Source organism: Electrophorus electricus, chromosome 17 (genome assembly GCF_041902795.1).
Source record: "Electrophorus electricus isolate QZ-2024a chromosome 17, ASM4190279v1, whole genome shotgun sequence".
Classification (NCBI taxonomy): Eukaryota; Metazoa; Chordata; class Actinopteri; order Gymnotiformes; family Gymnotidae; genus Electrophorus; species Electrophorus electricus.
This window is the reverse complement of record NC_137513.1, coordinates 8,325,816-8,342,806: the sequence shown is the minus strand read 5'-3', so window position 1 is coordinate 8,342,806 and position 16,991 is coordinate 8,325,816. Positions and strand designations below refer to the sequence as shown.

Sequence of the window (16,991 nt, the reverse complement as noted above, 5' to 3'; positions counted from 1 at the left end):
GGTTTGGACTCTTCCACCTAACTTCGACCACTGCATAATCATGGTAGTGTGTGAACACGGTAGAGAGCACTGCTGTCATGTTATCTGCCTAGAAATTGAACTGTAATGTGTGAGCACCTCGTTCATTAATCATTGAGTCTCATTGAGCAAGTCTGCCCTGACAGACTTGGCTAGCAGCCTGCCCCATTTTATAATGTTGAGCATATCCATCAAAGCTGAATGCGTTGTATAACTTGGCTGTGTTTTACTATTGTTTAAGTACATCCTTGTTGACGCGAGTTGTCTCTTGAAAGCTAAGCTTTGTAACAGAGTGAGTAATGTTAGATGCATGAAAGAGAGCTGAGTGCTTCTCTGTCCTGTGTACCAGTGGGATGTTATCTGCATGGATGGGTGGGGGGATATTGATAGCAGATTGTAGTACTAATAGGAATTTGATCACTTTAAAAGGGATCTTAAATGGCAAACCTGAACATGCACTCTTCAGACTGTTAAACCTTTTTTTGTTTTTGTTTTTTTTTCATTTGCACTGCACTGTGACATCTCACTTGAATTTATGCAGCTCCAGAGTTCGAGCTGCTGACTGTTTTGTGTTTGGACTGTTTACCTATGTGTTCTTTTCATATAGTGTATAAAATCTGTTTCTGTAACATGCATGGTTCTGGATGAAGGAATGTGGGAGTTGTGGCAGCAATTGTGTAATTTTTGCTTCTTTGATTTCTCACTCTCAGCTGCTGTCTTTGATGGACATGAAACCACCAATTTCTCGAGCAAAAATGATGTCTATTACGAAGGCTGGGATAAAAGCTATCAAGGTAAAGTAGGACACGAATCTTGAAAAAAGTGAAGCTTTGATCTGCTGCACATTTAAAGTTAAATTTGCTAAATGTTCAGTCTGTTGATGTGTGCTTGTTTCTTCTACCAGCTTTATAAACACGTTGTTCAGATAATTGAGAAGTTCATCAAGCGGGTATGTTGTTTTAATACAATATATTTGTAAAAAAAAAAAAAAAGAAGAAAAGAAAACCTACAATAATATGTATATTACAATTTATCTTATGTTGTGATTAAATTTATATTCTTGGGTTTAACCAGTTTGACCAATTTATTGATTTCCTGTTACTACCCATCAGAAAAAGCCACTTTTTATGATCTTCCAGTACTAAAAAAAATGGTTATGATGCCCGTCTGGAGAAGGTGAGAATTAACTTGTGTCCTGTCTGGATCTGCGCAGTGTAGTCCAGAGCTGAAGGTTCCTGGCCTGTATGTGGTGGACTCCATAATCAGGCAGTCTCGCCATCAGTTTGGGGAAGACAAGGATGTGTTTGGTCCAAGGTTCCTGAAGAATATCACCATAACATTTCAGAGCCTCTACCAATGCCCTCCTGATGATAAGGTACCTATAAAAAGCTTAAGACAAGAACTTTAAAATGGCCCTCACCCCACCATGTATGGTGACAGAACCCTGGTGTCTTTATTTGATGGTGTGATTTCTCAGCATAAACCAAATAAACTGCTGGCTATCTTCTACCACAAGTTTTTCCTTTCAGTCTTTATTTATTTTTTTAATATATATATATATATATATATATATATATGTATGTATGTATATGTATGGATGGACTGTTTGTTTATTTATTTTTTAAAATAAAATCTTGCCGCTTAAAAAAAGGATTTCAGAATTTTTAATCTCTAAGGGAAAATGCTTTATTTAAAAAAAAAAGTAGCCCAAAATAATGTTATTTTGATGATTTTGTTTGTTCATTTTTTCAATTCAGATTAATATAACTATATCCTGCCTGTTGATCATCGTTTCTTTTTTAAATAAAGGCCAAGATCTTGCGCGTGTTGGATCTGTGGCAGAAGAACTGTGTGTTTGGTATGGACATCATCCAGCCACTGCTGGACATGGCCACAGCTTCCCTGACACCTGTGCTGGAGAATGGCAGCATGCTGGAAGGTGCAGAACTGCACTACGCACACCCACCTAGACCTACACACCCTTTCTGCTTTATTCAGACTCACTGGTAGTTTATGCATTGAGTGGTCTTGTGAACTTCACCATGTCTGATATTCATGTGTGTATTTATTATATGGAATTTATTCCCAGGGTCTCCAGCTGCAGTGGGTCCTGCACAGCCCAGCCATAGCGCGGAAGCAGCAAACCCAGCAGCTCTACCACAGATCCAGACCCCTGCAGCGCTAGCAGCCATTGCTCAGTTCCTCCAGTCCACTCAGAGCCTAGACGTGAGTTGGCTCTTAGCAGATTTGTGAACTAACTAACAGAAAATCCATTTGAGCATTGCCTCTTGATTAACTGAGAGCTGAAAATATCTGGAAAAATTACTAATAAAATGCCATTTCATGTAGAAGATGCATCTTGAATTATGAATGTAATATTAGCAATAGTATTAACAATGCGCTTATAAACATTAATACCGATTTAATGACTTATTTATACATCCTTGTTGAAAAGACAAACACCAATTACGTTTGTCCTTTATGGGCATGTTTTGAGTATTGCTGCATTTTTGTGAGGAACTGTGTGCTTTTCTGCTTGGAGTGACCTGTAGCGTGGCGTTTGCTGTTGCAGCTCCAGCAGGTGCTGCAGACCCTTCAGCAGGGTGATGCCGCACAGCCCAGTGCACAGACGCCCACCCAGAACGCTGTAGCCACCCAACAGAAGAACTCCATTGCTAAGGTACCAGTCAGGACAAGTGCGATCATGGCTAATGATGTATGGAAGCTGGCATTTCCTGTTGGCGTGCTTTCGTACATTTCTGTTTGTTCTAGCCCAATGGCATGTTTTAATTTTACATTTTGCAGAACCACCAACAGTGTATTCCTGCAGTTTATATGACCTTTGACAGACCTCAAAACAGCATACTCTTGATTATATATTTTTTCTAGTGGCTTTATAATCTTTTTCTGTTGTTAAATATTTACATTATTAACAAAGCTGTCTGTCTGTCTATATGTCTCTGCTTTCATCTTCAGGTGTTGCTGGACCGGTTTGACTATGATGAAGAACCAGAAGTGGTGGAGGAACCACAACAGGAGGAAACGCCTTGTCCAATGTAAGACGCCTCGTGTCTCAACATTTATATAAGACTTTTTGTGGCTCAGAGATGATTTGTAATAGAACCAACTAGAAGACTAATGGCAATGAATTGACAAACATTGTACAATTCCACCATGTGCACAGTGAATGTTGGGTAATTTATTGGGGGTGGGGCAGGGGAAGAACAAGTCCCAAATCCCCAGACTGAGTAATTACAAATGGTCTGAAAAATCATTGTAGAAACCAAATTGCTTTTTTGCTGTGTAGAAACCTACCAGATCTGCAGCAGGCTTTGCAAGCTCACCTGCTTGGTCATCTCTCCAATCAGGTATTGTGTTTAACCAATAGTACAAACCTGCCTGGTTTGAGTAACACACTGCATTGTTGGAACAAGTCTGGAATTGACAATAGTAGTCTGCTAAATAAAGGGTTTAGCCATTGCAGTGATTTTTAGGATGGTCCTTTGTGGTTGACCTGCTTAGCTGTCATGCTATATCCTCGAATACTGTGGTTTTTATGTGAGCATTAAATGTTTACGCCTCTGTATACAGTGCACATGCACTGAGCTGGGTTACAATTCCCATTACGTACATATCAGTAGTCAAGCACACAGGTATGTAATGTCCTGTTAGGAGTTTATAAATCTAAAGGGCTGGTTTGTGGTCCAGGTGCTTCCTAACGTCCAGGCAGCCCTGCAGGGCCTGGTGGGCACTCAACCAGCTCAGCCCGTTACAGCCTTTCAGCCGCACGGGGTCAACACAGCCACCCAGGACAACAGCCTTGCTCATGCCATCACAGAGCCACTGGTACACACCACTGCTCCCTGCAGTCTGCAAGAACATGTTTGGCCTTCTTAGAAAGTTCACTTGTTCAGTTGCCCACTGAACGCCTTCATGGACAAAGACCAACATAATTTGATTTCCCTGCACATAAGAAAAAAAAAAAAGCCTTTCAAGAAATAAAGAGCCTTTAGTAGACTGTGATGCTGGCAGGCACTTTCGTTTATTCACTCATTTATTAGGCTAATGTATTAATTTATTGATTCATACATTTACTTTAATAGATATTTGCATTGCTAAAGAATTGTTTTAGTTCTTGTGTGGGAGAGTCCGTGTAAGTGTATGCTCTTGGCTTTCAGGCTTTGACGATGGAGCCGGTGGAGCAAAGGACAGATGCTGTAGATGGGCGGTATGCTGGCCAGTCAAGGTTGAGCTGCATCATAGTTTAATACTTTTAGTAAATTGCAGATTAAAGAGTATGCTTTTAAAATAGAACCCATGGCTTCTCTACCAGGTCGCCCAGGAGACGGTCGTCATCACGGTCCCGCAGGTCCCGCTCAGGGTCTCGCCCACGGCGGGCGTGGTCCTCCCGCTCGCGGTCCAGAGAACAGTGGCGGGGCTCGCCGAGGTCTCGAGTGGAAGAACGGAGGGACAGAGAGCGGAAACATAAAGGACTCCCATCCATTAAGAGGGAAACTCTGAGTGGTCAGTAGGCGGGTGCTAATTTCTCTTCTCTTCTTTTTAGAGATTAGGATTGTGTTGTCTTTCCCACTTATGATGAATTTAAACAGGGAAATGAATGTCACCTGGATGTGTGGCTCAAATGTCTGTGCAGTTTTTATTAAACTGTGTCTGTGTGTGTACATGCAGTGTGTAGCACTACCCTGTGGATCGGCCAGCTGGATAAGAAAACCCAGCAGCAGGACATCAGCTGCATGATGGAGGAATTTGGACAGATCGAGTCTGTCAATGTTAGTACCAACCAGCATGTTTGACCTCATGAGATTTCCTCAGACTGTGACGATGCCGGTGATTACGGTTCTTGGCCTCGCTTGCTCTGGCCCGTCGCTGATTCTGTTTGCTGGCTCTCTTCCCCCTTTTAGATGATCCCCCCTCGAGGGTGTGCCTACGTCGTCATGGTGCACAGGCAGGACGCCTACACGGCCCTTAACAGACTCAGCAGAGGCAATGCCAGAATCAACCACAAACCCTTCAAGGTACAGCAGATGTGCCATTTCCTCCGCAGTCTCTTCACACTGCTCCAGCCCTGCTTTGGAAACTCACGTTTTTGCATAACACTTCTGATCTGTGTGGATAAACCTGACTTGGTAGGCTTTTGGGGGAATTAAACATTACCTTACCCAAGTAAATTTTAACCCCAGTTTAGTTGTAGGATGATATTTGTCATGGATCTTTATTCCTTGTTGAATGTGCTTCCTGTTTCACCAGGGATGCATTTCAGTCGTCGTTCGGATCAACGTTTTATTGTTGCTGACTCATTAAAAAAGCTATTGCGTTCTCTCCCCGGCTAGATTGCATGGGCGATGAACAAGGGCATAAGTGCGCGTTTTAAGAAGTACTGGGATGTGGAGCTGGGAGTCACCTACGTCCCCTGGAGCAGGTTGAAGGCTGCAGAGATATCGGCTCTCTGCGAGGGTGGCACACTCGACCTGGAAACGCTCAAGCCAGGTACCCAGCATCCCCTCGAGCTCACAAAAGCTTTTATTACCACATGCAAATCGTAAAGATGCTGAGTATGAGGAAACCTAAGCAAGGATATAATTTTGCTTCTGTTGGGAATTGATTCCATTGTGCTACTGTTGTCTTCCTTTTTCTGGTTTCTGTAGCTTTTGAATAATGGGGAAAGTCATCATTTGTTTGAATATTAAAAATATAAGTAATAAGTAATAAGTAAAAATGAGTATCATTACACAACAATGTTATTCACCACAATACTGACTTTTGCAGATATGGCAAAAATCTTAAATGTGTAAATTAAGCTAACAAATAATTTTTCCACTGTGAGCATCCTGATCAATCTCAGATGTTCCAGATGAGGGTTCTTTAGGCTATTTGGAAATCATAGTATTCATTCCAAGAAAGCAAAATAATTTTTTGTACACAGTGTAGGCCAATGCAGCCATTTCAAATTGAGCAATGAATTGTTTGAGAACAGTGAAGATATTTCTAGAAGAGTTCTCATGACACATGATTTGGCTGAGGTTAGAGACACAGTTCAAAGACCCAGGTATTTAAACAGGGACCCAACAGAAGGTCAGCCTACTAGATCCTGTGACCAAATATGGAAATGCCGACAAACCTATAAGGCTACAGTCAGGGGGCATCATATTCTAAGATTATGAAAAGTTTCAACATACCACTTTTTTTAATCACTTGTTGGTGTTCCATGTGTTTCTTATTGATCCCTCTTCAAACCGATCTCTCCCTGTAGAGTGGGCTTCATTGCTGACAGACCTCATTAAGCCTACTGGCAGTGGCGGAGGACCTGAAGGAGAACAGGCAGATGGAGCAGCTCACACCATAGCTGGGCCACAGGTAAAAGCCGAGGGCTTTCCCTTGGAACTCCATTTGGAATTTTCAATGTCTTGTGCAATTTCTCTACTCTCCTTCACTTTTTTGTGTTTTTCGTTTGGGAGGCAATGTGTTTTCTACATGTCACATACTCACATACACATACCGGTTTATTTTATATTTGTCGTGTTTTGCGGAATCGTTGGCCATAAGATTCTTCTCCAAAGCATGGCTACAAACAAAGCATCAACACATTTCAAACCAGCGCTGAACTTAATAAAAAAAAAAAAAAAAAAAAAAAAAGGTTCTTGGTCTTGGTTGTAGGTTGTCTTGCATACTGTCCCATGCATAAAGAGTAATACCACAATCCTTTGTGGTAGCCTGTGTGCACACACTGAGACCTGCGTGATGTAAAGGTCCCATAAGTAAGCTAAACAAACTAAACATTGCTAAACTGTTAAATCACTTTCGTACTCAAATTAAAATGCATGTTAGGGCCTGATAACCAACCTGTTTAGCCAGCAGATGAATGCAGGTGGTATATCGCAGAGCAAGAACTGTACTCAGTGATTTCGCAATATGTGTGCCATCCCAGGACCCCTATATTCTGCCACCGTTTTATATACAGCCGTTTAGTTTTTTGGGTTTTTTTTAGCCCTGGTGGTGAAAACTAGGTGTCATTTGAACGGCACCCTTGACAGGGGTGGGTTGAAGAGAAATGGTGACTAGAGCAGCTCACCAGCTATGAGAAGACTGCACTGGGAAATCTCAAGCAGGTGGGTTCGTGAAATAGCGATGGTACTATTCCAGTGGGAACAGTGATGGCCAATGCAGGGTTGTCCAAAGTCAAATGCCTCTCTAACTTTTGGTCGGAAATGTTTAAAAACTGTCAAGCGCAGCGGTACACCAGTCAGTGAACAGGCGCTGAAGGTGTTAATAGGCAGTGGTGCCAATGATTAGGCAAAACCCACTTTTTTGCATCATTAGAAACTAAAGGATTAATTTGCAATGTCACATGTATGCACTGCTCAAATATGGACGTGATTTAGTTCGTTTTGTCCAAGTTCATTCAGTTTTTCTTGTTTTCTCTATATGTACTTTTGCAATTGGAAGATTTTTCAAAAGGTAAGCATGACGTTAGAACCTGCCATTATAAATTGTTTTGAAAAAACAAAAGGCATGAAGACATGCGTGACTACAACGCATTTTTTCATTGAGGTTTAATGTTTTAGAAAGGCCTATTGGAAACCTCAGAGCTACAGAGCACCTGCAGGACCCCGCCCTCCACCCGAGCTTTATAAGGCATGTCTGCTCTAGGAATGATGGGGAAACCATTTACAGTGTGCTACTCTGAAGGACTGGAATGCTTGCTTTTGTCTTTTTCTTTTTAAAATTAAACTCCTGTGCGGTTAATTGACATCTGTATGCTAAAAGCAGCTTATTTTCGTCCGATGTGCCGATGCCAGTAAGACGTGTTGCTCTAACATTGACACTGATGCAGCCATCTGACCAACGAGCTACCCAGATGCTGTGACCCATAATGCAAAAACTGATGCATTGATTTCATTCATTCATTTGTGCGGATTCATTTTATTAATTCTTATCTAGATATGGCTACAGTTTGTGTGCAGGAATTTCTTGCATTACAAATGCTGGACTTGTGGGAATTTCTAAAACCGTGAGCAATACCTTCTATCCTGCACTGAAAATCAGGCCCTGGATTAACGACTATTTATGTCCTACCGTTTTCAGGTAAGTCCAATGTGCCCTTCATTTTTGCGTTTGGGATATATGGCAGAATTAACAAATTCTCCTTTATGGGTGAAAGGATTACTTTTACAAAAAGCCTGGTTAAAGCATTATCGATTTACACCAAAGCAGTGAGAGGACACTGGATTGGCTTATTTCAAGCTTACTATAAGCATTTAAACAGGTCATTTTCAAGTATGCCATAACAGTAATTTTAAAAAACATTTTTAACTTAAAATGTCAGATTGCTATTTCAATTAAATTGCACTTTATGGGTAATATGCACATGCACATTTAACTTGGATTAGCAACATATTTGGCCTATGATGGCCACCGTCTTTTAAAGCCTTTTTTAAAAAAAACCAAAAAAAACCTTGTACTGAGTAATTGTGAGATGGGGAAAAATGAACACCATCCCCTCTCCTAGAGAAACATATTTTTTAAAATAATTTATTCTGGAAAGTAACAAATGTTTTGTTGTGATTTTGGCTATACTAGCACTGGTTTTAACATGACCCATTGATGGTTAGGTTTTTCAGTTTTCATTAAAATTTGAATCTTCTCAGGGCCACTATTTAAGAAATGCGATTGACATTTATATACGCAAAATATTTGGAGAGCTTAATTTGCTCGTCATACTTTTTAAAGTGTTTTCATAGAAGGGCAATTATCTGCAAAAGTAAAGCAGGTCATCTTCACACAATGAATTCATTAATCAGCCCGGTTGTGGTGTGGTGGTGGTGTTTTTTTTTTTATTTTTGTTTTTTTTTTTGTTTGTTTTTTTTTTGTTTTTTTTAAATAAATACAGGATGGTATTTTGCAAGGGATGTGTTGCGTATTTGGAGTGCTGGAGCATGTTTCATACCTGTCTTAAGTGATTGTGTACAGAGATTTATTTTTATTTTTTTCCCCTGAATACATTCTAACGTATCAGCTGTCTTGCTACAAGAGAAACCCTAAAGGAGTACCCTTTTGAACTGGTAGAAAGATGGATTACCTTTGCTGTCTGCTGCAGCCACATGTAAACTGTCAGCCTTGAAAAAAAATCTCTGCATCAGGCATCATACTATGCTTCTGTGGGAGATTTTTGAATATGGATTATGGGATGTCGATGCCAGATGCCGAAGTATTTCATAGTTCCGTGGAACACTCCGCTGATGCACAGGTAACCGTGCACACGCACACCAGATAACCTTCAGGTTCTCCTGAACCAGCGTGCTCTAGTAATCATGCCATCAGTACTGGCATGGCAAAATAAAATCGCTTGAAGGAGCTTTTTTTTTTGTGCAGTGTGAAAACAAGAAACAAAGGCACCCATGTCTGGGCAAAGGTGCTGTTCAGGGGCAGTTAAGTTTATGTGGCGTCATGACATTTGACCAGCATCATGTTGGCGGTATGTGACTGACAAGCAAAAAAAGATGGGGGGGGGGGAGAAACACCACATGGGTTCACTGTACACTAGTCACTTTGTTTCCTCCAACAATAATAGTTTGTGAAACAGTTGATCTCATGCAAATCCATCATTCTTTCAACACAGAAGTATTTAGTCATACATCAAAGGAAGAAAATGCTACCAAACCCACAGTTCTAAACGATCATGTCTCGCTATGACGGAGCACGCTCTCTTACTAACTGCTGCAGAGGTAATCTAATCTTCACGGTGGAATTGAGGATTGAATCTGTCAGTATAGAATGAGCCCAGCGGTTTATCGATGGAGTGCAGCTTCCAGACGGCTGGACACAGATGATCCAGGGTGCATAAAAGCCCATCTGTCTCCGGATTCTTCTCTCATGCCCCTCGAAGGAACCAGAGAGTTGGTAAGGCAAAGATTTCTTTTGCTCGACCGGTAATCCAGCCTGCCCTCGCTTGGCAGTTTGTGTGGTAGGAATGGACCTTTTTGTTCTCTGGCTTTAGACCATCAAGGTAGGAACATGAGTGCCTGTAGCAGGCCCTACACACTTCCCACAGATTTCCTCAGAAGCAGCTACCTGGTACTTGCAGTAAATGGCCACGTACTTACTTACGCCAGAGTTATAGATGGTTATATAGATGTAGTTACTCCAGCAGATCTGTTCGCCTGCGCGGAACTCTTTCGTCATTTAATCGATTTCTTATCACAGGATCACTGACTGCATATGGTTTGGGTGCCACCCAAAAATAAATGGACAACACTTCTATAGTTAGAAACTAACCACTGATGAACAGTTAAAAGTTGACTAATCTCTAACATGTTGATACATTTTTGTGTGCGATACCTCATTAAACAGTTTTCCTAGATTTACTTAATTCATTTATTTGTTTTAATTCAATTTGATTCTTAATTAGCCAAAAATGTATTGGGTGCAAGCTCTACTAGAGTTTGTAAAAAAAAATAATGTTCTGTTCAATTTCTTCATAATTTCCAATTTTATATTTAGAAATGTACATCATTTTATGTACCAACTTGATTAAACTACTAAGGTCATTTTGAGCCTTCAAGCATAACAGGGAACACCTACTCTTTTAGGTGAGTGATGGCCCAGCATAATTAATGTTACAGCCTGGTGGGAGCCAGCTAATGACACACTACTCTCCCTTTGAAACTGTACATGATTGAAAACATGCATGTAACAGCATGTAACGTTTTGTTAAGCTGCAATTATGGCTTGCTATGGCTTATAATGAGCACTGATCTGGTACGAGCACTTTGCTTTTTCAAAGAGAGCCTGAAACATACTAAATAGAGTTTTACAGTTCTTCCTTGAAGTTAAGCTACATTTGTCTGGTTAATATAGATACGTATCCGGCAAGCATGCACATGAATGGTAAACACTGGCCTTTCAATCTGGTATGGACAGCACCAATATAGGAATGCTGTAAAACTGTTTGTTTTAATATTTTACACGATAAAATGCAGATGATTAAATTTGTTAGTGAAAAATCAAACCCTTCAAAATTGACCGGTTTTAGGTCATGGTGAACACTACGGTGCATGTTACTGAGATTCTATGAGTCTCATTTTAGCACCCCAGAGATGTATAGCTACAACCGTCAAAATGGAAACGGGAAGTACATAGAACTGGTGAACTAAGTTTGGGTAGCACTCAGAACGCACAGCATGCAAATGAGCACATTGGCCTGCACTGAAATGGAAGTCACTCGAGCCTACTGCTGCCTCACTCCGCCCCTTCAGCTGTGCAGCGTGTTGGTTCACATCTTCTGGCTGCGGCTCCTCTGTCCTGTAGTAGTCCATCAACACATCTGTGTTTGTGGACAGAGATGATTTCTGAACTATTTTTTGTTGTGACCTTCTGAAAGTGTTCTCTGAGCACCTATCGAGTACAATGCTCAGAATCCACAGAGATTCAAGACCTGCTCAGGAGTTATTGAATATGTGAGTGAAATCTGATTTGGATCCTTGCCAACTCTTGTGTAGCCAGAGGGGTATGGGACCATGGTCTTTCCCGAATGACAGATGGAACTAATGAAGAGCCTGAATATTCCCTGTAGAGGAAAAATGTTTTTAAGCAACACAGCTGTGATCTTGAAAGCGGCTACGCTGGTGTGATGCCTCACTCCAGCGACATACTATTCTTCCTGTTCCTTCAGTCCATATTAATACAAGAATGATATCTGCCCATATGCACCATCAGTCTGGCTTGACAAGCTTCCATGTATTTCCTGCATTTATATTTTATGAACAGGAATTCATACTGCAGGTAGCGTTCTCATTTGGATCATTGCCAAATGCAAAGACGTGCCTGTTTGCATGGCTGTCCTGTTGAACTCACCCATCTCCCCACCTTTTCATCAAAGGTCTTCAACTTTACAAAGGTCTGAAATTTAGGGCACCAAGTAGTGCAACAGTGTGTCAAGGGGTGTCAGACTGAGGCTTAAGTGTTTGCCCTGTTTCAACACACCTGCCCTGAAATGACCCTTCCAGCCTGGGGTCTGAAACTCCTTTAACTCCAGAGGAAATGACAGGGCAGGTAAAAGTGCACCATTTTCACCGTTGGGTGCAGCTGCAGATAACTGCTCGATTAACTCTGCTGCTCCACAGGGTTTAAGAAAACCGTTGACCATGTTGCAATGGTTTAAGGAAGTCGGCAAAATTATTAATTGAGCTGGTTGCATTTTTTTAAAACCCCAGATTGTGCTAAAAGAATGCAGTGCTTCAGCCCAAAACCTCAAATCACCATTCATGAAAACTCCTTAATTAAGCAATCTATGCTAAACTACTAAATTTTGGCCCTCCAGAACTAAATTCATGCACTCCTGGGGTAAGTAAATAAACATGTCCATGTGTCCAAGTTTCCAGCAACACATCATAGCTGTTAAAAATGCGTTTACACACATCATACCTCTAAGATCTGAAAGGCAATATAATGTGATTTAATGATATTTGTGCCTTTTATACCTTAATATAACAAGGCTAGTGCACCACTCCTGGACAGCCCAAACTCACTTCGTTTTTCTGTTTTACTAATCTAACTGCCTAACGTACCTCATGGAGGAGTTTGTAATTGACCAACTAGCTCAATCAGTTGTGCATACATCATGGAAAATGGAAGAATGTTCAGCGCATGGGCTGTCCATCACTAGGATGGATGCCTGCTGAGTCCTGCCCCTCTTTGAACCCTGCCGCCCTGAGCCCAGACCAGGGTTTTCAAACTCTGCTCCCACTTGCTCATCCTGCTGCGTGTTCCCTGTGGTGTACGCCTAATCCGTCTCGTCAGCTTATTCCAAGGAACACTATCCTCTGCCGTCCTGCTGAGAGGGGGGAAAGCTCCATTTTATACGCCAGGCCACTGTGGATATTTTCTGCCGTGTTCTTATTAATGCAGTTAATATACACTTTTATATGCAGTTAATGCATATTCAAGTAATATACATTTACTGGACCTCTAGCAATGCACATGTAAATGCTGCCTATGCAAATATTTAAATATGAGCCAAATGGTCCCTTTATTAGCTAGCCCTCCCTTTTCAGTGAAGGATTTGGGCATTAATGCCCCAAATTGGACAGTGCTGAGAGCAATTCGGGGGCAGTTTGAATTTCCTTTGAATTTTCCTTTATTATTAATTTATAGAATTTATAGACCACTATAGAAGGTTTCAATCATTCATGCTGTTTGGTTGATTGCTTAAGACATGGCAGGCTCATAAGTACAGTTATGGGCTAGGTTATGAATGTCTATAACCTATAGTGTTTAGAATTTTTTTAATAATTGGTCATTAATCATTCTAATTAACATACATTGTTTTTATTTTATTTATGTAAATTGAATTCACCACACATTTGATAAAGCAGTGAAAACAAACCTGTATGGTTAGTGAATGTCCCCTTAATAGAATGGGACTTTTAAAATATCACACCAGTTCATTAAAGGTACAATCAGGGGTTTCATCTTTGGGCTTGTAGGAAACCTTGTAGAAGAATCTCTGAAGGAAAGAGTTGGGACAGGGAAAGCAGCTATTTAAAAGCATCTCATAAACCCACCATATAACATATGATGGCTAAATAAATAACAAATGGCTAAATTATGTTTGTAAACCAGTAAATTGATGATACTACAAATTTGTGGTATAATGGACACATTTGGGCAATTAAAATATTCAAGAGGTGATTATATTGTGGATCAGTGTAAACAAGTTATTGTAAGCATGTAAACTCAAATGGTTTTCTGAGTTGTTGGTTGTGGCTTTAAAACCCCCATCATAAAACAGCTGAACAGAGCTATTGCTTCCCCTGGGCTGTCCGTTTACTAATGTCAGAACCCAGTCTCTGACTGCTGAAAGGAGTCATTACTGAATCTTTGAATTGCATTAAAAATAAGTCCTGTCATATATGAATTTGTCACCCAGTTGATGTCAACAATTAATTCAGAAGGTTTTAGCTAAATCCTATACATGTTTCCTATTAAACATGAACTATATGCCATATTATAATCAGTGCAGTAGCATGGATTACAGCAGTGCTTGACTGATGATATAGTTCAGAGGGATTTAAACGCCTTTCATCACACCCGACTCCTAGGCAAAGAAAGTCCTGTTTCTTCAACTGTTCGATTAACTATCAACGATCATAAAATCCAGAACTCATACTATATTTGAGGTCCAGATTTGGTTATCACTAATATTCTTATAGGCACTAGCAGTATGAACATCAGTGAACATGAATTGCATGGTTTGTGAAGTTGCACCAAAATGGTCTGACTAGTGTTCCATTTTTTAAAATCTTTATGTTTATTGTTTTAACCGCTTGCCACATTGGGTTTCACAGTGCGACACAGTGAAATGGGTATTACGGTACTGCTGTTTTCATTGTCTGCTTCTTGAGCAGCAGTAACGGGCAGGTTGGCTATGGAGGGCAACCCACCTCCCTCCTGCACCCTCGAGCAGCAGTAGTCATACGGTGCTGAAGTCGTTTCCTACAACCACAACCACATTCCTGGTTTCCTTTTGTTTTTGTTTGTTTTTTGTGGGAGGTGACATGCACATGTTTCAAGATCACCACTTACTTCAGGTGACTGTAGCCCTGCTGGAGCAGTACTAAATTGGCCACGAGAGGTCGCTGTTTCACATGTAGGCTGTGTACATGGAGAGTACTCGCAGCTGGTTTGTTTAGAGAAGTAGAATTGTGTTTAAAATATTCTCGCACCTGCCCTGTCATGGATGTCACCAGAATGTTGACTACATCCAAATTTGCCATTCTAAACTCGCTCAATAAAATAAATGTTTTTGTTCTCTTTTTATTTTTAATTCAAATACATGCACAGAAAACACTTTGCCTCCCTTTTTAAAATGTAATCTTTCACATTCCTTTTATTTTAAATCATTTGTGTTTTGTTTCATGTTAATGCGGTTTCTGTATACGACAGTATCTTGAAGTTCAGACTTTTCTTTATCTCTCAGATACCTCCTCTTGTTTTGGATGTGGTTGGTGGGATTCCAGGGAGACCCTCTCCATCATCATCCCTGCCGCTCGCTGGATTCAATCCCACACACATGTCCCCAGGTAGGAAACCTCTGCTCAGCACTTTCTATTATTCTCTATTGTCTCTTCCTAATAGTTCCTTCATATAATAAAGATATGGCTAAAATGTCTTTTTAATATGATTATTACAATTTGAATAGAGATCATCACATTTTAGGAGCCAGTAATGCATAAATCTCGATCATTCATATTCAAATATGTATATGACTTATGTTGTATGTAGAGCATAACTGTTATAAGAAGATTCAGTATATCAGGGCAGCTTAAGAAACAGGAAATGGTGGTGGTGGTTGTTGTTGTTGTTGTTGTTGACAAGGGCAAGGCACCCATCCCAGCATATTCACCTATTTTTGTTTCATCCTAAAAACAGCTGACCACATAGAGGGTCCCTTGGTAGATGCTGGTGACCATCCCAACAGCCATACAGGATCACCAGCGTCTCCCATGATGAGTGGCCCCTGTGCAGGGGCTTTTATTGGGCCTCGGACAGGGCCCCTACCCCTTCAGCAGCCTCCACGACCTCTGCCTCCATTTGTGCCTCCCTTCCCCAACAACGTGCCCCCATTAAACATGCCCCGTCTGAATATGCCACCAATGAACATGCCCCAAGGCCCTGTGTTTAGAGAGGGGGGACCCCCAGGCAGATTCAGGATGCCCATGCCTGGACCGTATGGAGAAGATTTTCATTCCCCCATGGAGGGCTTCCCTTCTCATGGCCCACCCCCTGGCCCCATGGATGAAGATCACTGGGACGTTGGGCCTTTTATGGATGACTGGCGGGACTATGGGCCAAACAGGGGTCCAGAATGGTTTGGAGACGAACCGCCATTCAGACGTGGTGGGTGGGGCAGGGGTGGTCCCAGGGGGCATGGTCGCTTTGGAAATCGATAGTCCCAAAGACTTCCAAAGACTCACAGAGACTGTTGGTTAAGACTCAGTAATTTTGCAGGATGCAGAAGTTCATATAGAAATGTCTTTGGTATGGAAATAAGCACGTCATCCTGAGGTCTTGTAGACCAATAAATGTGTTTAGACGGGTAGAAAAATATTTTTCCCCTCCATTGTAATATAATCTTGGTCTAAACATATTCAACCTGAAGTCTCCAATTGCAAATGTTTTTCAGCAACTGCAATCAAGTGTATAAACTGAAGGAGCATCAGTATGTCTTAAGCAACTATGGACTGTGTACATGAATTTGAAAAGAGACTTTTATAACTTTTCCCCCAGATTTTGAAAAGTGTTGCTGAGTTACTGTTGCTCACTACTGCCACCTGTTGGACAAACACCCTAATAGTCATCTTTGAGGAGCAAGGTGCTGTTCAGTTCCATAAACTGTTCAATGGACACAAACTGGCTGAGTTTGCCAAAATTAAAGCTATAGTAAGTATATTTTTAGAAACAAATTGCATCTAATGTTTAAAGTAAACCAGTTTATATATCACTAAAATAGTTGTGCTGTGGAAAAACAAAAATAAGATCAAAAACAACTACTGGATGAAAATTCCAGTCAAGTAAAGCAGGAGACAATGTTCATATGTGAAAACATATTTGAATTTAAAGAAAAAACATGCAAAGCATGGTCTGAGAACCCCTTGGTGAAGCAAAGTGCATACTGTAACAATTGAACCTATGAAAGTTAACAGTATCTCCTTTATAAGTGAAAGAAACCATTTTCTGACAAATACATTTACAACTCACTGTCATTTCTGGGGTTTGTATATTTTGGGACTGCATGTTTGGACTTGTACCTTACTGTGTGGAAGGAGAAGAACCCTCAAACGGCAGCTGTTAATATTGTTCTGTTCTTTAATGGGAAAAGCATCTGCTTTTTTATCAGACGACAGTGTTCTCTTTCAATGCCTCACCATTAATTTTAATAAACCATTTTTTCTTTA

At 40.8% G+C, this 16,991-nt stretch overlaps 1 protein-coding gene across 2 annotated transcripts in view; it reads left to right on the top strand.

Annotated features, from left to right (window-relative positions):
* scaf4b (SR-related CTD-associated factor 4b) overlaps positions 1 to 16,991 on the top strand; it is a 19,171-nt gene extending 2,180 nt beyond the window's left edge. Inside the window, exons 2-18 of one of the 2 annotated variants that reach the window (XM_027012149.3) lie at positions 729 to 812; positions 923 to 967; positions 1,232 to 1,393; positions 1,828 to 1,957; positions 2,108 to 2,244; positions 2,591 to 2,698; positions 2,995 to 3,074; positions 3,326 to 3,386; positions 3,727 to 3,864; positions 4,197 to 4,264; positions 4,352 to 4,542; positions 4,708 to 4,808; positions 4,941 to 5,054; positions 5,370 to 5,526; positions 6,290 to 6,393; positions 15,014 to 15,116; positions 15,466 to 16,991. In XM_027012149.3, coding sequence (XP_026867950.2) covers positions 729 to 812; positions 923 to 967; positions 1,232 to 1,393; positions 1,828 to 1,957; positions 2,108 to 2,244; positions 2,591 to 2,698; positions 2,995 to 3,074; positions 3,326 to 3,386; positions 3,727 to 3,864; positions 4,197 to 4,264; positions 4,352 to 4,542; positions 4,708 to 4,808; positions 4,941 to 5,054; positions 5,370 to 5,526; positions 6,290 to 6,393; positions 15,014 to 15,116; positions 15,466 to 15,986 — 2,304 coding nt within the window. In that variant the 3' untranslated portion in view covers positions 15,987 to 16,991. The remainder of the gene's footprint in view (positions 1 to 728; positions 813 to 922; positions 968 to 1,231; positions 1,394 to 1,827; positions 1,958 to 2,107; positions 2,245 to 2,590; positions 2,699 to 2,994; positions 3,075 to 3,325; positions 3,387 to 3,726; positions 3,865 to 4,196; positions 4,265 to 4,351; positions 4,543 to 4,707; positions 4,809 to 4,940; positions 5,055 to 5,369; positions 5,527 to 6,289; positions 6,394 to 15,013; positions 15,117 to 15,465) is intronic. The other variant, XM_081699932.1, reaches the window with a different exon arrangement.